Source organism: Larus michahellis, chromosome 24 (assembly GCF_964199755.1).
Source record: "Larus michahellis chromosome 24, bLarMic1.1, whole genome shotgun sequence".
Lineage (NCBI taxonomy): Eukaryota > Metazoa > Chordata > Aves > Charadriiformes > Laridae > Larus > Larus michahellis.
In genome coordinates, this window is record NC_133919.1 from 308,950 (window position 1) to 323,462 (window position 14,513).

The 14,513-nt window shown below is 67.4% G+C and overlaps 1 protein-coding gene across 1 annotated transcript; it reads left to right on the forward strand.

The window, feature by feature from the left end:
• Positions 1 to 7,086: 7,086 nt before the first annotated feature.
• Positions 7,087 to 9,698, forward strand: LOC141734704 (transmembrane protein 107-like). The gene is made up of 6 exons (XM_074566783.1): positions 7,087 to 7,172; positions 7,646 to 7,737; positions 8,160 to 8,227; positions 8,669 to 8,769; positions 9,305 to 9,401; positions 9,478 to 9,698. The coding sequence occupies exons 2-6, from the start codon at positions 7,651 to 7,653 to the stop codon at positions 9,545 to 9,547; spliced, it is 423 nt and encodes a 140-aa protein (XP_074422884.1). The 5' UTR covers positions 7,087 to 7,172; positions 7,646 to 7,650; the 3' UTR covers positions 9,548 to 9,698.
• Positions 9,699 to 14,513: the final 4,815 nt, after the last annotated feature.

The following is a 14,513-nucleotide window of genomic DNA, read 5'->3' on the forward strand; positions in this document are numbered from 1 at the left end:
CAGCAGGGCTGAGGGCACTGCCAGGGTGTCTCAGGGAGATGAGCAAGGCAGAGAGAGAGCTTGAAGGTGTCAGGATTGGGAGGACGACTGAGAGCTCACTGGAGGAGAAATCTTTGCAGCCCTTGACAGGGTAAGTCTGCGGGTGCAGGGCACTGCAGGCGGAGTTGCTGGAGGCATCTCCTAAAGCTGGCACAGCCACAGCTTACGGGATCTGTACATGTGGGAGCTCTTGTCAGGCACTTTGAATAGCTGTGAAGGTGGGTGTGCAGCCAGGGGTGCCCAGGGCTGTCCTTCAGAGCAGGCTCCCTGCACCCCAGGGGTCTGTGTGCCGGGGCAGGGACTCCGCCACCTGCCAGGGTCAGCTCTCAGCCTGCCTGGGAAGCCCACCACATCACTGTGGGGAGAAGTTCTGCATGGAAGGAGCATCCCCCGGCGGGGCAAGGTCCTGCTGCTGAGAGGGTTCTGCGTGGCTGAGGGCTGCTCACAGCTGCAGATCACTGCAGGACATTCCCTGGAGACTTCCAGAAGCACAGCAAGGAGGGGGCCAATGGTGATGATTTTTGGTCTGGTGTCTTCTAACATCTCATTGGATTCTTTTCCAGCCTAAAGGTTTCAGCAAATCCAGCACCTCATGCTAAGTAGAGCTAAGCAAGCAGCACAAATCACACCGAATGATAATCCTAAATCATTTATTCTACTTAAAACGTATGTATTTATGCTGAACAATTAATATCCCGCAAGGAGAAGGAAGGAGCACAGGGTCTCCCCGCCCTGCTCAGCCCTGGGCAGCCCCAGCATGACGTCAGAGGTGACACCACTGTGAGGTCACAGCTGGCTGCCTGCACAGCGCTGTGGCGTGTGGGGCAGGAGCCCACAGTTGCCCTGTGGCTGCGGCCCTGGACAGGCTCCTGCTGGCTGCGGCGAGAGGCTGCTGCTGGAGCTGGTTTTGGGGACAGGACACGCTGCTGGGGCTCAGCGGGGAGCCTGCCTTTGCCCGAGATGACGAGGAGAAAGGCCCCCCAGACAAGACGCCCAGGGGCCTCCAAAGGCTCCTTGGGGACCAAGGGAAACCAACGGCCGGCAGGGTGAGAACGGGGCTGCGCTGCCGGGCGGGCTTCCCGGGGCGGGGGACTGCTGCTGCCAGCTCGCCTCCTCTTCTCCCGGGGCAGGCCTGTCCCGCAAAGGGTGGGGAAAGGAGGGGGACCCCAGCCCTGCTGCCCGCTCTCGCTGCTGCTGGGACAGCCCTTCCTCTGGCAGGGGCCTCCGCTCAGGCTACTCCTCCCCGCCTCAGCTCCCGCGGCCTGGGGACGGTGGGCAGCCGGCATTTGTCTTTGTCCTCCCACAGGGACCCGAGTGCTGGCGTGGAGCTGGTGATGCGCCCTTCACCTGCCGGCTCAGCCGCTCAAGGGCCTGCCGAGGGGCGCGACAAGGCCACAGAAATCGCAAGTAAGCTCAGCACTGCCGCTTGCTCCAAAGTCCTCCGGGGTGAACGTGGAGAGCCGCGCTGTGCCAGAGCTCGGGCCAGTTGTCACAAGTGGCAGGAGAATCGTAGAATCATAGAATTGCCTAGGTTGGAAGGGACCTTTCAGACCATCTAGTCCAACCATCAACCTAACTGTGACAAAATTCATCACTAAGCACTATGTCTACGCGTCTTTTAAACACCTCCAGGGATGGTGCCTCAACCACTCCCCTGAGCAGCCTGTTCCAATGCTTAATAACCCCTTCTGTGTAAAAATTTTTCCTAATGTCCAGTTTAAACCTCCCTTGGCACAACTTGATGCCGTTTCCTCTTGTCCTATGGCCTGTTACTTGGGAGAAGAGACCGACCCCCACCTCTCTACACCCTCCTTTCAGGGAGTTGCAGAGAGCGAGGTCTCCCCTCAGCCTCCTTTTCTCCAGGCTAAACAGCCCCAGCTCCCTCAGCCGCCCCTCACAAGACTTGTGCTCCAGACCCCTCACCGGCTCCGTTGCCCTTCTCTGTGCCTCAATGTCTTTTTTGTGGGGAGGGGCCCAAAACTGGCCACAGCACTTGAGGTGGGGCCTCACCAGTGCTGAGTACAGGGGAATGTTCACTGCCCTAGTCGTACTCACCACACTGCTCCTGATACAGGCCAGGATGCTGTTGTCCTTCTTGGCCACCTGGGCACACTGCTGGCTCATAGTCAGCCGTCTGTCGACCAACACCCCCAGGTCCTTTTTTGCCGGGCAGCTTTCGAGCCACTCCTCCCCAGGCCTGTAGTGCTGCATGGGGTTGTTGTGACCCAAGTGCAGGACCTGGCACTTGGCCTTGTTGAACCTCATGCCATTGGCTTCAGCCCATCGATCCAGCCTGTCCAGATCCCTCTGCAACGCCTTTCTACCCTCAAGCAGGTCGACACTCCCACCCAACTTGGTGTCACCTGCAAACTTAGTGAGGGTGCATTCCATCCCCTTGTCCAGTGTAGGCTGCCCTGCTCTTTGCCCCGGGGAGGGCGTGCCTGGGACTCGGTGCCCACCTCCCCACAGGGAGCTGAAATATGCCTGGCTGGGCATCCTAGAGAAGAGATCTCAAGGGGCAGGCTTAACTTTTCTCTGGTTTCTTTGCCCAGGGACGGTCTTCAGCCTTCCTTGCCTTCTGGCTGTTGTCCTGGTCTCTCTGTGGAGACATCTGCTGAGCATGTGCCTCTTGGCCGCGTACGTACGACATGTTTCTGCTGCGGATGGGGGGTAGAACGGGGGTGTCTGAGGGCCGGTGCCAGCAAAGGGCAGAGCAGAGGGTGCTCCCCAGCCAGCAGCCCGGGGCTCCCAGTGGGGCGCCTCAGCTTGGGCGCTGCTCGTGCTGTGGCCATTCTCAGGGGAGCCAAGAGCAAAGCCCCTCGGCAGCCATTTGCTGCAGCCCCAAGCTTTGGCTGCGGCAGGACAAACTGCCCCGTAGCCAGACGCTCGGGTGCAGAGCCAAGCCTCCACAGGGCAAGGGTTTTCCCCAGCTCAGGCGAGAGACCACGCCGGTCTGTGGAGGCCTCTGGGAGGAAAGGCGGACAAGGCTCCTGCGCTTCCCAGCTCTGCGGGAAAACACTTGCCCTAAGAGGGATGTGTGTGATGGCAAGGGAGAACAGGCCTGCCTCCTCAGCCAGAGGGAGAGCAAGGTCCGCACCAGAAAGACTGCTGGAAAGCACTCTTCGTGTGCTCGACGTCTTTGCTTCCTGGGATGATCTTCCTGGAGACCTTCCTTTGGGGAAGAGCTGCCGGCAGCGTTGAACGATGTGGACAGAAATCGTGTTCCTGCTGGACGCTGCTCTGTCAGTTCTCTGTCAGCAGCAGGCTTCCAAAACGGTGTCTGTTTGGCCTGAAAAGGGAAATCCGCCTGTGAAGGGGTTTGTCCAAGGCTTGGATCATGACAGCACCAGGACTCCCTCTTTTTCAGGCAAAAGATGGCCCTGCAGAAGAAGGCGTTCTTGCAAGTCTTCTTGTTGCTCCCCCTGGCTCTTGGTGAGTTTTCATGAGCAACCATCTGAGAGCGACAGCCTGGCTGGGCTGGACGCCACCTTTCCTTTTGGGCCAGTATGTGCGGAAACTCCCGTGGCCCAAGTGCTTCCCAAGCAAGTCCTTGAGTGGGACTGCCTTCTGGGCTCCCAGTAAGACTGGTAGCCTCCCAGTCACACTGCTGCCCTGCCTACCGGACCACAGGGCTCACTTAGTCGGCACCTCTGCGAGAGACGGGGGTAGCTCTTTGCAAGCCTGACCTGGGGATTCCCAGAGGGCAGGGGCCATGCAGGGGGACCGATGGAGAGGTACCTCTCCTCGCCCAGCAGCCTGGTCTCGGTGCTCACTGGGGCAGTGAGGGGAAATGGGGAATAGCTCTGGGGCACCGAGCACATCTGAAGATCACGGCTGCGCAGTCCGCTCAAGCCCGGGCTGATGGCCCCCGGTCAGAGGTGTGTCCTCTCCCTGCACCCCACGTCCCCCGCCTCCTCAGCTCACCTGCTGCCCCAGCCCCAAGGCAACAGGGACAGACAACGCCACTGCAGGCATCGCCAGCACCCCCGGTAAAATAACTGTCTCTTGCTGATGTGAATTGCAGCTGCTGTTTACTGCGGGACCTCGCTGCCAGGCCTGAAGCCCCTGTGGTAAGCGATGTTTCCTGAGCTGGAATTGGGTCTGTGCAGAAGGGTCAGACGACCTCGTGTCCCTGCACCCATTTGCCTGAGAGCCGGGGCTCCCGCACGGCCCTTCCTGCCTTTGCCTCTTGCGCCAGCTGGTGCGGAAGGGAAGCGCTGGCAAAGCAGGGAACGCACGCGTGTCTCTCCTCCTTGCTGAGCTCAGAGGCTCCCAGTGGGGTGGGCAGCTCTCTGACAACATCTGCTTTCCTGGTTCCTGCAGGAACTGCCCGGTTTTAATGGCGCAGCAAACTGAAAAGATGCAGCTAATGCTGGAGGAGGTGGCTCGGCTGAGGGCAGAGATCAGCAGCATGAAGCAGGTGCTGCGGCGTGTTGGGGAAGGAGGCTTGGCTGGGCAGAAGCCCTTGGGGCTGTGGGTGTGTGGGACTGCTGACTGCAGTCAGCCAGCCTTTGCCCCAGGGGCCTCCTGGGCTGCACAGGCCCTTCTCCGGCCCCACTTTCACCGGCCGCTTCAGGCAGCGCAGGACTCCCTTGGCACGCCAGCACCTCTGGCTGCTCTGGCTGGGCTCCTCAGGCAGGGGTGGGACCCAGGCACGCTCACGGGGGGCCAGCCATCGCTGGCAGGGCTTGAGTCCACCTTCCACCTGCCCTGGAGAGTGTGGAGGATGGGGACGAGGGTGTGGGGACCCTCATCAACCCACCTCGGGGCCGTGGCCATGGCTGTGGACACAGACACTGTTCCTCAGTCCTGCAGCTCCGTGGAGAGGGTTTGCCTTGCCTTTCTGACAGTGGCCCTTTGCCGCTCCGGGCGCTAGTAGCCACGCTGAACGTTGATGTGCTCCTTTTCTCTGTTTGTTTATGGCGTTCCCAGGAAGTCGAGGAAATGAAGCAGGCAGCATCTGAGACTTTGACTGCTTGAGAGGTTCCTTCAACTTCCTCGCAGCGTCGGAGGTTCACGGACTGGGCCTCGAACCCACCGGAGGGGGTCTCTCCAGTTGCTGCCCCCCCAGAGAATCACAGAAGATGCCGAGTTGGAAGGGACCCACAAGGCTCAAGTCCAACTCCCTGCTCCTCACGGAAGCACCTAAAACTGAACCATATGACAGAGACCGATGTCGGATGCTCCTTGACCTCTGGCAGGCTGGGTGCCGGGACCACTCCCCTGGGGAGCCAGCGACCGACCACCCTCTCAGTGAAGAGCCTTTGTCTCACGTCCAGGCGGAATTTCCCCCAATGCAGCTTCGTTCCGTTTCTTCGTGTCCTGCTGCTGGTCACCAGAGAGAGCAGATCAGCACCTCCCCCTCCGCTCGTGTCCACACGCGTGTCCATTCACCTCCCTGCCTGTCTACACGTGTCCACACACCCCTGCAGGCTTCCACGCATCTCTGCACACGTGTCCATACGCCTCCACACGCATCCCCTCCCAACCACACGCCTCCACACGTGTCCACTTGCATGTCCACACACCCCCGCAGGCTTCCACGTGTGTCTGCACATGTGTCCACACGCATCCCCTCCCAACCACATGCCTCCACACATGTCCACTTGCATGTCCACACACCCCCACAGGCTTCCACATGTGTCCGCACATGTGTCCACACACCTCCACATGTGTCCACACGCCACCACTCCTGTCTCCACACGTGTCCACACACCCACATGGGCTTCCACGCGTGTCTGCATGTGTCCACACACCTCCACACGTGTCTACTCTTGACCACAGGCCTCCACACGTGTCCACACGCGTGTCCACACACCCCCACAGGCTTCCGCTCCTGTCTCCACACGTGCCCACACACCTCCAGACGCCTCCACCTCCACACCCCACCGTGTGTGGCCACACACATGTTCACACGCCTCCACACGCCTCAGACCGACCCCCCCCACACCATCTTGGTGCCCCCCCACATCCCCTCCTGTCCCCCGTGGGGTGGCCCCCTCCCCGACCCACCCGTGTCCCCACTGTGGGGGATCTCCGTGTGTCCCCCTCTCCGCCTCCTGTCCCCCCCCACTAGGGTGTATCCCTGCCCCCCCCGCCGAGTATCTCGGTGCCCCCCGTGTCCCCAGTGGGGGTCCCTGTGTTTGTCCCCCCCTCCGTGTGTCCCCCCCGAAAGGGTCTCCTCCTGCCCCCCCCCCCCCCCCGCTGTGTATCTCGGTGCCTGCCCCCCGACCCCCCCTGTGTCCCCGCAGGCTGAAGGGGGCTTTGGGGGGGGCCCTGGGGCTGCTGGGGGTCGAGTTCGTCAGGTTCTTCTCGGGGGTCTCCATGTTCCAGCCCGGGCAGAGCCTCTTCTGTATCCTGGGGGGGCCTGGAACCGGGGGGGGAGAGGGACCCCAAAACCCGGGGGGGACACCCTAAAAATGGGGGGGCCCTAAAACTGGAGGGGGGGCCCTAAAACTGGAGGGGGGGGGCTGAAATAGGAAACTCCAAACCGCGGGGGGACCCCCTGAAATGGGGGGGACCCCAAAACCGGGGGAGGCCCTGAAACGGGGGGGGACCCCGAGATCGGGGGAGGGGGGAGGACAAAACATGGGGGGTGACCCTGAAACATGGGGGGGCCCGAAACATGGGGGAAGTGAAACATAGAAGGGGGACAGGGCCCGAAATGGCCGGGGGGGGGGGCAAAAACGTGTGGCGGGGGTCCGAAATGGGGGCAAGACACCCCAAAACCGGGCGGGCTGCCATCAGGGAGGTTCCTCCCCCCTCCAAAGGCCTCGGGTTCCCCCAGTTCCGCCCTGGAGGGGGGTGCCCGGGAGCGGGGGGGGCAGGGTCCGGCCTCCCCCCCCCCCCCCCGTTTTTGGGGTGATTTTACCTGACGTGGGGCAGCGCCGGGGCCTGGCCCTGGCCCTGGCCCTGGCCCTGGCCCTGGCCCTGCTGGAGGACTGGGACGGCGCCTCCTTCTGGCTCCTCTGCGGCCTCTGCAGGTGGGTCGGGGGGGGGTGGGGGGGCTTTTTTGGGTGGCCAGGGCCGAGGGGGCGTGGTCAGCGCCGGAGGGGGCGTGGCCAGAAGCGCGCCCCGGGGGCGCGGCTGCGCGCGGGGCGCGTGGGCGGCGCGTCAGCGGTTGCCGCGGCAACGTGAGGCCCGGCGCGCGCGGCGCGGGATGGGGGGAATCCGGGGGAGGGTCCGGGGGGGTCCCGGGGGCGGGGAGGGGGGGGTCCGTGGTGGCGACTGGGGGAGACGGGACCGCGGGGGGGGGGCCCGGGCTCCATGTTGGGGGGAGGGGTTTGGGGTGGGGGAGGGGTTTTGGGGGTGGGGGACGGGCTGGGGGTGGTGTTTGGGGTGGAGGAGGGGCTGGTGTTTGGGGGATGGGGGTGGGGTTTTGGGGGGTGGGGGAGGGGCGGGGGAGGGGTTTTGGGGGTGGGGGACGGGCTGGGGGTGGTGTTTGGGGGTGGGGGAGGGGTTTAGGGGGATCCTGTGCCGGGGCGGGGGGTGTGTTTGGGGGGGGTCGAGCGCAGGGTGGGGGTTGGGAGGAGGGGTTTGGAGGGTGGGGGAGGGGAGGTCGAACCCCCGAACCCCCCTTAATTCCCTCCCCCGACCCCCTCCCCAGCCCCAATGCCGCCCCGGGGGCTGCTGGTCCCCGCCCGGTTCCTGGCCCTGACGGCGCATCTGGTGCTGCTGGTGCTGCTGGTCGGGGACACGGTGAGGGGCGGGGCCAGCGGGGGAGGGGGCGTGGCCGGGGCAAAGGGCGGGAGCGGGGAGAAGGCGCCGGGGGCGTGGCCAAAGCGAGGGGCGTGGCCACGGCGAGGGGCGGGGGTGGGGAGAAGGGGCGTGGCCTCGGCGAGGGGCGGGGGGACACGGGAACACGTGGCGGGGGGTGGGGGGGGAGGCGGAGGCGGGGACGCGTGTGTCCGCACTCCCGCACACGCGTCATCACGCCTGTGCTCATGACGTCACACGGCTCCACGCGTGTCCAGGCACGTGTCCACACGACTCCCCACCCCCCGAGGACAGGCCACCCACACTGGGGTGTCCCCGGGGGGGGGGGGGGGGGGGGGATGTCCGTGTCCATGTCCCCCCCCCCGCACACCCATGTGTCCCCCCGTGTCCCCCCCCCCCCCCAGGACTCCCCCGTCCGGGCCTCGCTGCCCCCTGACTTTTCGGCGGAGGAATACGCCCGTGCCCAGCGGTGGTGAGGCCCCACCCCACGTGTCCCCCCCCACATCATTTCCCCCCCCCCCCCGGCTTCTCGGTGCCCCCCACACCTCCCCGTGTCCCCCCGACTCCTGTCCCCCCCCCCAAGAGTGACTCTGTGCCCCCCCAGTGTGTCCCCCCACGTCCCCTCCTGTCTCCCGTGGGGCGCCCACCCCCCCCGGACCCACTCGTGTCCCCACTGGGGGGGGTCTCTGTGTGTCTCTCCCCCCACCCCCTGTGCCCCCCCCGTGTCCCCCCACCCAGGGTGTCCCTGTGTCCCCTCCCCCCCCCCCACCGTGTCCCCCCCTCCACCATCTCGGTGCCCTCCCACGTCCCCTCCTGCCCCCGTGGGGCGCCGCCCCCCCCGACCCACTCGTGTCCCCACTGGGGGGGTCCCCGTGTCCATCCCCCCCCCTCCGACCCCCCTGTGTCCCCGCAGGCTGGGGGGGGCCCTTGGGGGGGCCCTGGGGCTGCTGGGGGTCGAGTTCGTCGGGTTCTTCTCGGGGGTCTCCATGTTCCGGCCCGGGCAGAGCCTCTTCTGTATCCTGGAGGGGGCCCAAAACCCGGGGGGGGACACCCTAAAAATGGGGGGGCCCTAAAACTGGGCGGGGGGGCCTAAAACTGGAGGGGGGGAGGGGCCTGAAATGGGGGACCCCAAACCCAAACCGTGGGGGGAGGCCCTGAAACGGGGGGGGACACCCCGAAATGGGGGGGACACACACGAAACACGGGGGGTGACCCTGAAACATGGGGGGGCCCGAAATATGGGTGGGGGGGGCGAAACATAAGGGGGGACAGGGCCCGACATGGGAGGGGGGCCAAAAACCGGGGGGAACCCCAAAAGGTGTGGGGGCGTCTGAAATGAGGGGGGGATCCCTGAAATGGGGGGCGAGACACCCCAAAACCGGGCGGGCTGCCATCAGGGAGGTTCCTCCCCCCTCCAAAGGTCGCGGGGGGGCCCTGCCAGGCCCGGGGGGGGGCGGGTTTCGCCCAATTCCGCCCTGTGGGGGGGTGCCCGGGGGAGGAGGGGCCGCCCCCCCCCATTTTTGGGGTGAGTTTCCCTGACGTGGGGCAGCGCTGGGGGCCCACGTGGCGGCTGCCCTGGGCCTGGCCCTGGCCCTGCTGGAGGACTGGGACGGCGGCTCGTTCTGGCTCCTCTTCGGCCTCTGCAGGTGGGGCGGGGGGGCTTTTTTGGGGTGTTCCCCCCCCTTACACCCGACTGACCCCCCCCATTTCCCCCCCCCGCAGCGTCCCCCCCGCTGTCACCGAGGCGCTGCTGCTGGTCTCCATTCTGGGGTGCAGGAGAAGAGCCCTCTGAGCCCCGGGGTGGGGGGGCGTCGGTGTCCGTACCCCCCCGGAACCCCCCCGGGGGTCCCCAATATGCGCTGACCCCACCCCCCCGCGTGCCCCCTCACCCCCCCGCAACTTCCACCTCCGTGTTGAGAAATTAAAGGGTTTAGCGCGGGAAAGCGCCAGCGCGCCACGGCTTTGGAGCGGAAAAAGGGGGCGGTGGCCCCGCCCTCATGCAAATGAGAGCCGCGGGGCAGGCTGGGAGCGCGCGGGAGCCGGGAAGGAGGGGCTTTTGGGGGATGGGAGGGGGCTGAGGGAAGGGGATGGCGGGAGACGGCGGGGGGCGTCAGGGGAGTGCGGGGGGGATGCGGAGGGAGGGGTTTGGGGGGGGTCGCTGTTGGGTAGGGGTTGGTGGCGGGTGCCCGCCTCGGCGGGGGGGGTGTCTTGAGTATTGTTAGTGCGGTACCTCCGGACTTGCGCCGCTTTGCGGGTTGCACGTGGTGAGTGCGGCATGATGACGTATGATTACGTGCCGCTGCGAGGGGCGGCGGTGTGCGAGTGGCAACAACCCGCCGCCTCCGCGGGGCCGGTAGGATGGTGGGGGGTGGCGGCGGCGGGGAGCCGCGGAGGGGGCGAGTGACAGCCCTTGCGCCCCGTACATGCCCCACCCCATGGATATCTGCTCTGCCCCACAGGCCTCCCCCCGCCCCATAGAGACCCCTTCAGCCCCATACGTCACCCACCCCGTGGACATCTGCTCTGCCCCATAGGTCCCCCCCTGCCCCACACGCCCCCCTTGTGCCCTCCACTCTCCGCACTGGGACCCCACTCGCCCGCTCTCCGGTTTCTCCCGTTTCTCCCAGTTTCCCAGTTGGCAGCTCCCAGCCCCGTCACGCTGGTGCCCATCGGCACCACTCGCGTGTCCCCCCCAGGGACCCTCCGGTGCAATTCTGTGGTTCTCTGGGGCGGAAGAAGCTGTTTCTGCAGCGGCCCCCGGCCAGGCAGGAGCGTGTCTCCCCTCCCCGCCGTTGGCGGGGGCTGGATGATGGTCTCCGAAGGAGACGGAGGAGAGGGAAGGGTGTGGGTGAGGGCATGGGAAAGGGTCCACGGGAAGGAGGGGGACGTGGGGTTTTGGCGACGTTGGTTTTTGGGGACGTGGGCTTTAGGGACATCGATTTTTATGGATACGGGGTATTGGGGGACATGGGGTTTTGGGGGACGTGGGTCTCTGGGGACTCCTCCAATGGTTGGGGCTCTCTCCGGAATCCAGACGCCATTTGTCCTTCCTCTCGTGGCGTGTCGACACCAAGAGGCTTTTCCCTGGGGAACGCTGGCTCCAAGGTGCCATCCCCGAGCCAGAGGTGGCCGATGGGCAGCGCCGGGGACAGGCGCGGGGCCACCACAGCCCAGGGAGAAGAGCTGCCTCGGGGACTAGCGGGAGAGACCCACCAAGTGCCGGCCCTTCCTGCCCCCCCCCCCCAAAAAGGAGGGAATTTCCCCCCAAATTGGGAATGGGGGGAATTCCCGGGAGAGGAATGGGATGGGGAATTCCCGGGAGAGGTTGTGAGCTCAGGCGCCAGCACCGCGCGGAGCCGAGGAGCGAGTTCCAGCCCGGCTCCCACGGAGCTCTCTCCCAAGGGGGGCCCGTGACGAGCCCGCGCCGGCGTTTCCGTCCTGTGCCCCCCATCTCTCCCCGGCCCCCTCCTCTCCCGAGACGCTCTGGCCCAGTTGGCCACTTCCAGCCCCCCCGGGGGCTCCTCGGAGCGACCTTTTTGGGGCGGTTCCGACCGCAGCCGGCGCCAAACCCCGCTCCCGGACATCGGAGGAGCCCCCCGGCGGGGACGGAGCTGGGTCACGAATCCCTGGGGGATTCTCCGCGTTCCCGAGGCTCCTCCCCGACCTGCGATGCCCCAGAGAAGGGGGTGGGCTGGGGGGGAGCGGTTCGGGAAGGCAGGTGGCCCGGCGTGGGGCTCTGAAATGGCCGGGGAACCCCCCGGAGGGCTGAGTCCGTGGGGCAGGTGCCCAGAGGTCCGGGCCGTCCCTCCACGCTCCCCTCCTGCCCCACACCACGGGGAGAGGGGCCACGGAGGGGGGGGCCACGCGCAGGCAGATGCGGAGCGAAGCTTTGCTGAAGGAGTTTATTGATGGCGAGAGGGCAACGGTCCGGGGCTCCCGGGGGTCGGGGGGGGCCATCCAGGGATGACCATCTCCTCGTGCCGCTGGGGGGGGATGGGACGAGGGCGTCACCGCCGGTTCCAGTCCTGGAAGACAGAGCCCGGCGTGAGACCCCCCCGGCGTGCGCCGGGCCAGGAGAGCGGCCGCGTCCCCCCCATCTCCCCGCAGAGCCCTGGGGACGGAGAAGGGACCCGGAGCCCCTCACGCACCCAGGGCAGGACCTGGCTCTCCTGAGCCCCCCGGGGCACCCCCAGCCCCTCGCCCGGCGTGGCCTTACCCGGGGACGCCCCGAAACCTCCCCGAGCCCCGCCCGGCCCCCGTGGGCATCCCGGGGGGCACCAGAGCCCCCCGCCCGGCCGCGGCGGGGCCCCCGGCAGTCCGTGCAACGCCCCCCGGGCGTGGGGACCGGCAGGGCAGCGGCTGCGTCCCGCTGGCCCGGGGACACGCGTCGCCGCCGTCCCCTCTGCGTCCTGCTCCCGCGGCCCTGGCGGTCCCGGCCCCGAGGGCTCGGGGACCCCCTGGGGCCCAGGACCCTCCGTGGGGCTGGAGCGGCCGGGCTGTCGCTCACCTAGGCCTCAGCCGCCTCAGCCATGCGTCTCTGGCGCGCCAGCTCCAGCAGCTTCTCAGCCCCGGGGGCCTGGGGAGACGGGGGGGTCAGGGAGGCGCTGGGAAAGCCCTGGGGGGGCTGGGGGTGAGCGGGCTCCCAGTGCAGGCACTGGGGGGAGTGGGGTCCCAGTGGAGATACTGGTGGGAGGGGGTGGGGTCCCAGTGCAGACACTGGAGTGTCGAGTGGGGTCCCAGTGCAGGTACTGGGGAGGGAGCGGGATCCCAGTGGAGATACTGGTGGGAGGGGGTGGGCTCCCAGTGCAGATACTGGGGGGGGAGTGGGGTCCCAGTGCAGACACTGGAGTGTCGAGTGGGCTCCCAGTGCAGGTACTGGGGCGCACTGGGATGCTCTGGAGCGCGGTGGCCATGGGAGGGAGGGTCTGGGGGCAGCAGAGCTGGCTGTACCTACCGCAGCCCTCTTCACTCGCCCAAAGCCGATTCCCCCCTGTGGAGAGACCGTGGGGTCGCCCGGGTCACTGGGATGTCCCCAGCCCCGGCGAGCAACGGGGGGACCGAGCGGCCCCCCCAGTTCCGCAGACTGGGCACCCTCCCAGCCCACCCGCTGCTTACCCCGATGCAGTAACCTCCGCTCGCTTCGAAGGCCTGGGGAGAAAGAGCGCAGCGGGCGCTGGAGGGGACCGTGGCGGGGCCGGGGACGACGACACAGGCTCCCCCCGGCCCCAAGGCTTCCCAGGAAAAGGCCTTCTGCTGCCCCCCAGCACCGTCCCCCCCCCAGGTTTCACCTCACGCGAGGACCAGGGGTGAGGATGGAGACGAAGGAACCGCGGGGAGTTTGGGAGCCCCAGAGAGGACAGGGCGGGGGGGGGTGGGGACGCAGCGATGGGGCGCGGGGGCGGTCGGCGGGACCCCCGAGGGCCGGGGCCGGGGGCTCTGGAGGGCCGGGGGGGCATGGGACGGACGGGAGAGGGAAGGAGCCCAAGCGGAGGGGCCGTGGGGGCTCCGAGGCGGTGGCTGGGGGGGGCAGAGAGCGGAGGAGCACAACGAGGGGACGGCGTGGGGGGACGGTGGGGTCGGGCAGGGGCTGCGGGGACACCGCTGCCGGGGAGAGGGGGGAAGGCGAAGGGCTGAGGGGGACGAGGGGAAGAAAGACCTCGGCAGCAACGGAGAGGTGGGACACGGAGCGCGTCCCCGGGGGGAGATGGCAGCGGGGCCCAAAAGGACGGGACTCGGGGGTGCCGGGGGGGAATGGGACGGATGTGGGGGTGCCGAGACAAGAGGCCGAGCCAAGGGCTTTTGTGTCCCCCGCTGCGGCGGAGCCGGCGTCCCCCAGCCCGGCCCCGGCCCGCGGCCCTGGGGACCCACCTGGGCATCCTCCGGGGTGCAGAGCAGGACGGCGAAGAGCAGGGCCAGGCTGAGCACCGCCACCTTCATCTTCCTCTGCCGTGCGGAGAGTCCCGGCTGCAGCTGGGGAAGGCGAAGGGGCAGATTTATCCCCCCTGGGACTCCTGCTCGTCCCTCCCCGCCCCGAGAGCCCCCGGGGCAAAGCCGGCCTTGGCAGAGACGCCGGCCTTGGCAGAGACCTCCGTCCAGAGTCACCAGGTGACCAGAGTCACCTCCGTCCTGGCACCGGTCCAGCGTGGGCATGGGGCAGCTGGGCAGGGAAGGGCCCCGGCACCGGGGGGCGGCCGGAGCCTCCTGACAGCTGGACGCCCGACAGCCGTGACCCACTGCTCCATCATGAGACCGGCCTCCAACAGCCCCCAAAGCCAGAACCCCCCAGCTCCCCGGGTCCCTCACCCCCAGACCCCCATCTCCCCACGTCCCTCTCCCCCAGACCCCCATCTCCCCACGTCCCTCACCCCCAGACACCCAGCTCCCAGTGTCCCTCACCCCCAGACCCCCATCTCCCCGTACCCCTCACCCCCAGACCAGCCTTTCCCTCCAGGGCCCCCCAGGGGTGACAGCACCCTCCAACCAGGGCTCTCAGGGCAGAAATACCTCTGCCTCCTCCCCAGCCCCTCGGGTAAAGGGGGGGCTGGGACCGACCCCTCTTCTTCGGCGCCGGGGACCCCGGGAGGAGGGAACGTGGGAGGGGGGAGGACGGCCGGGGGCAGGGGCCACGGGGCCGGCAGGAGACCGGGGCCTTCGGGCACTGGGGGACACTGGTGGGTGCTGGGCGTGGGGAGGGGGGGGCTCGGCATGGGGGACGTGCCGGGGGGCGGCCGTGCCCAGCTCCAGCCCCCCCTGTTCCC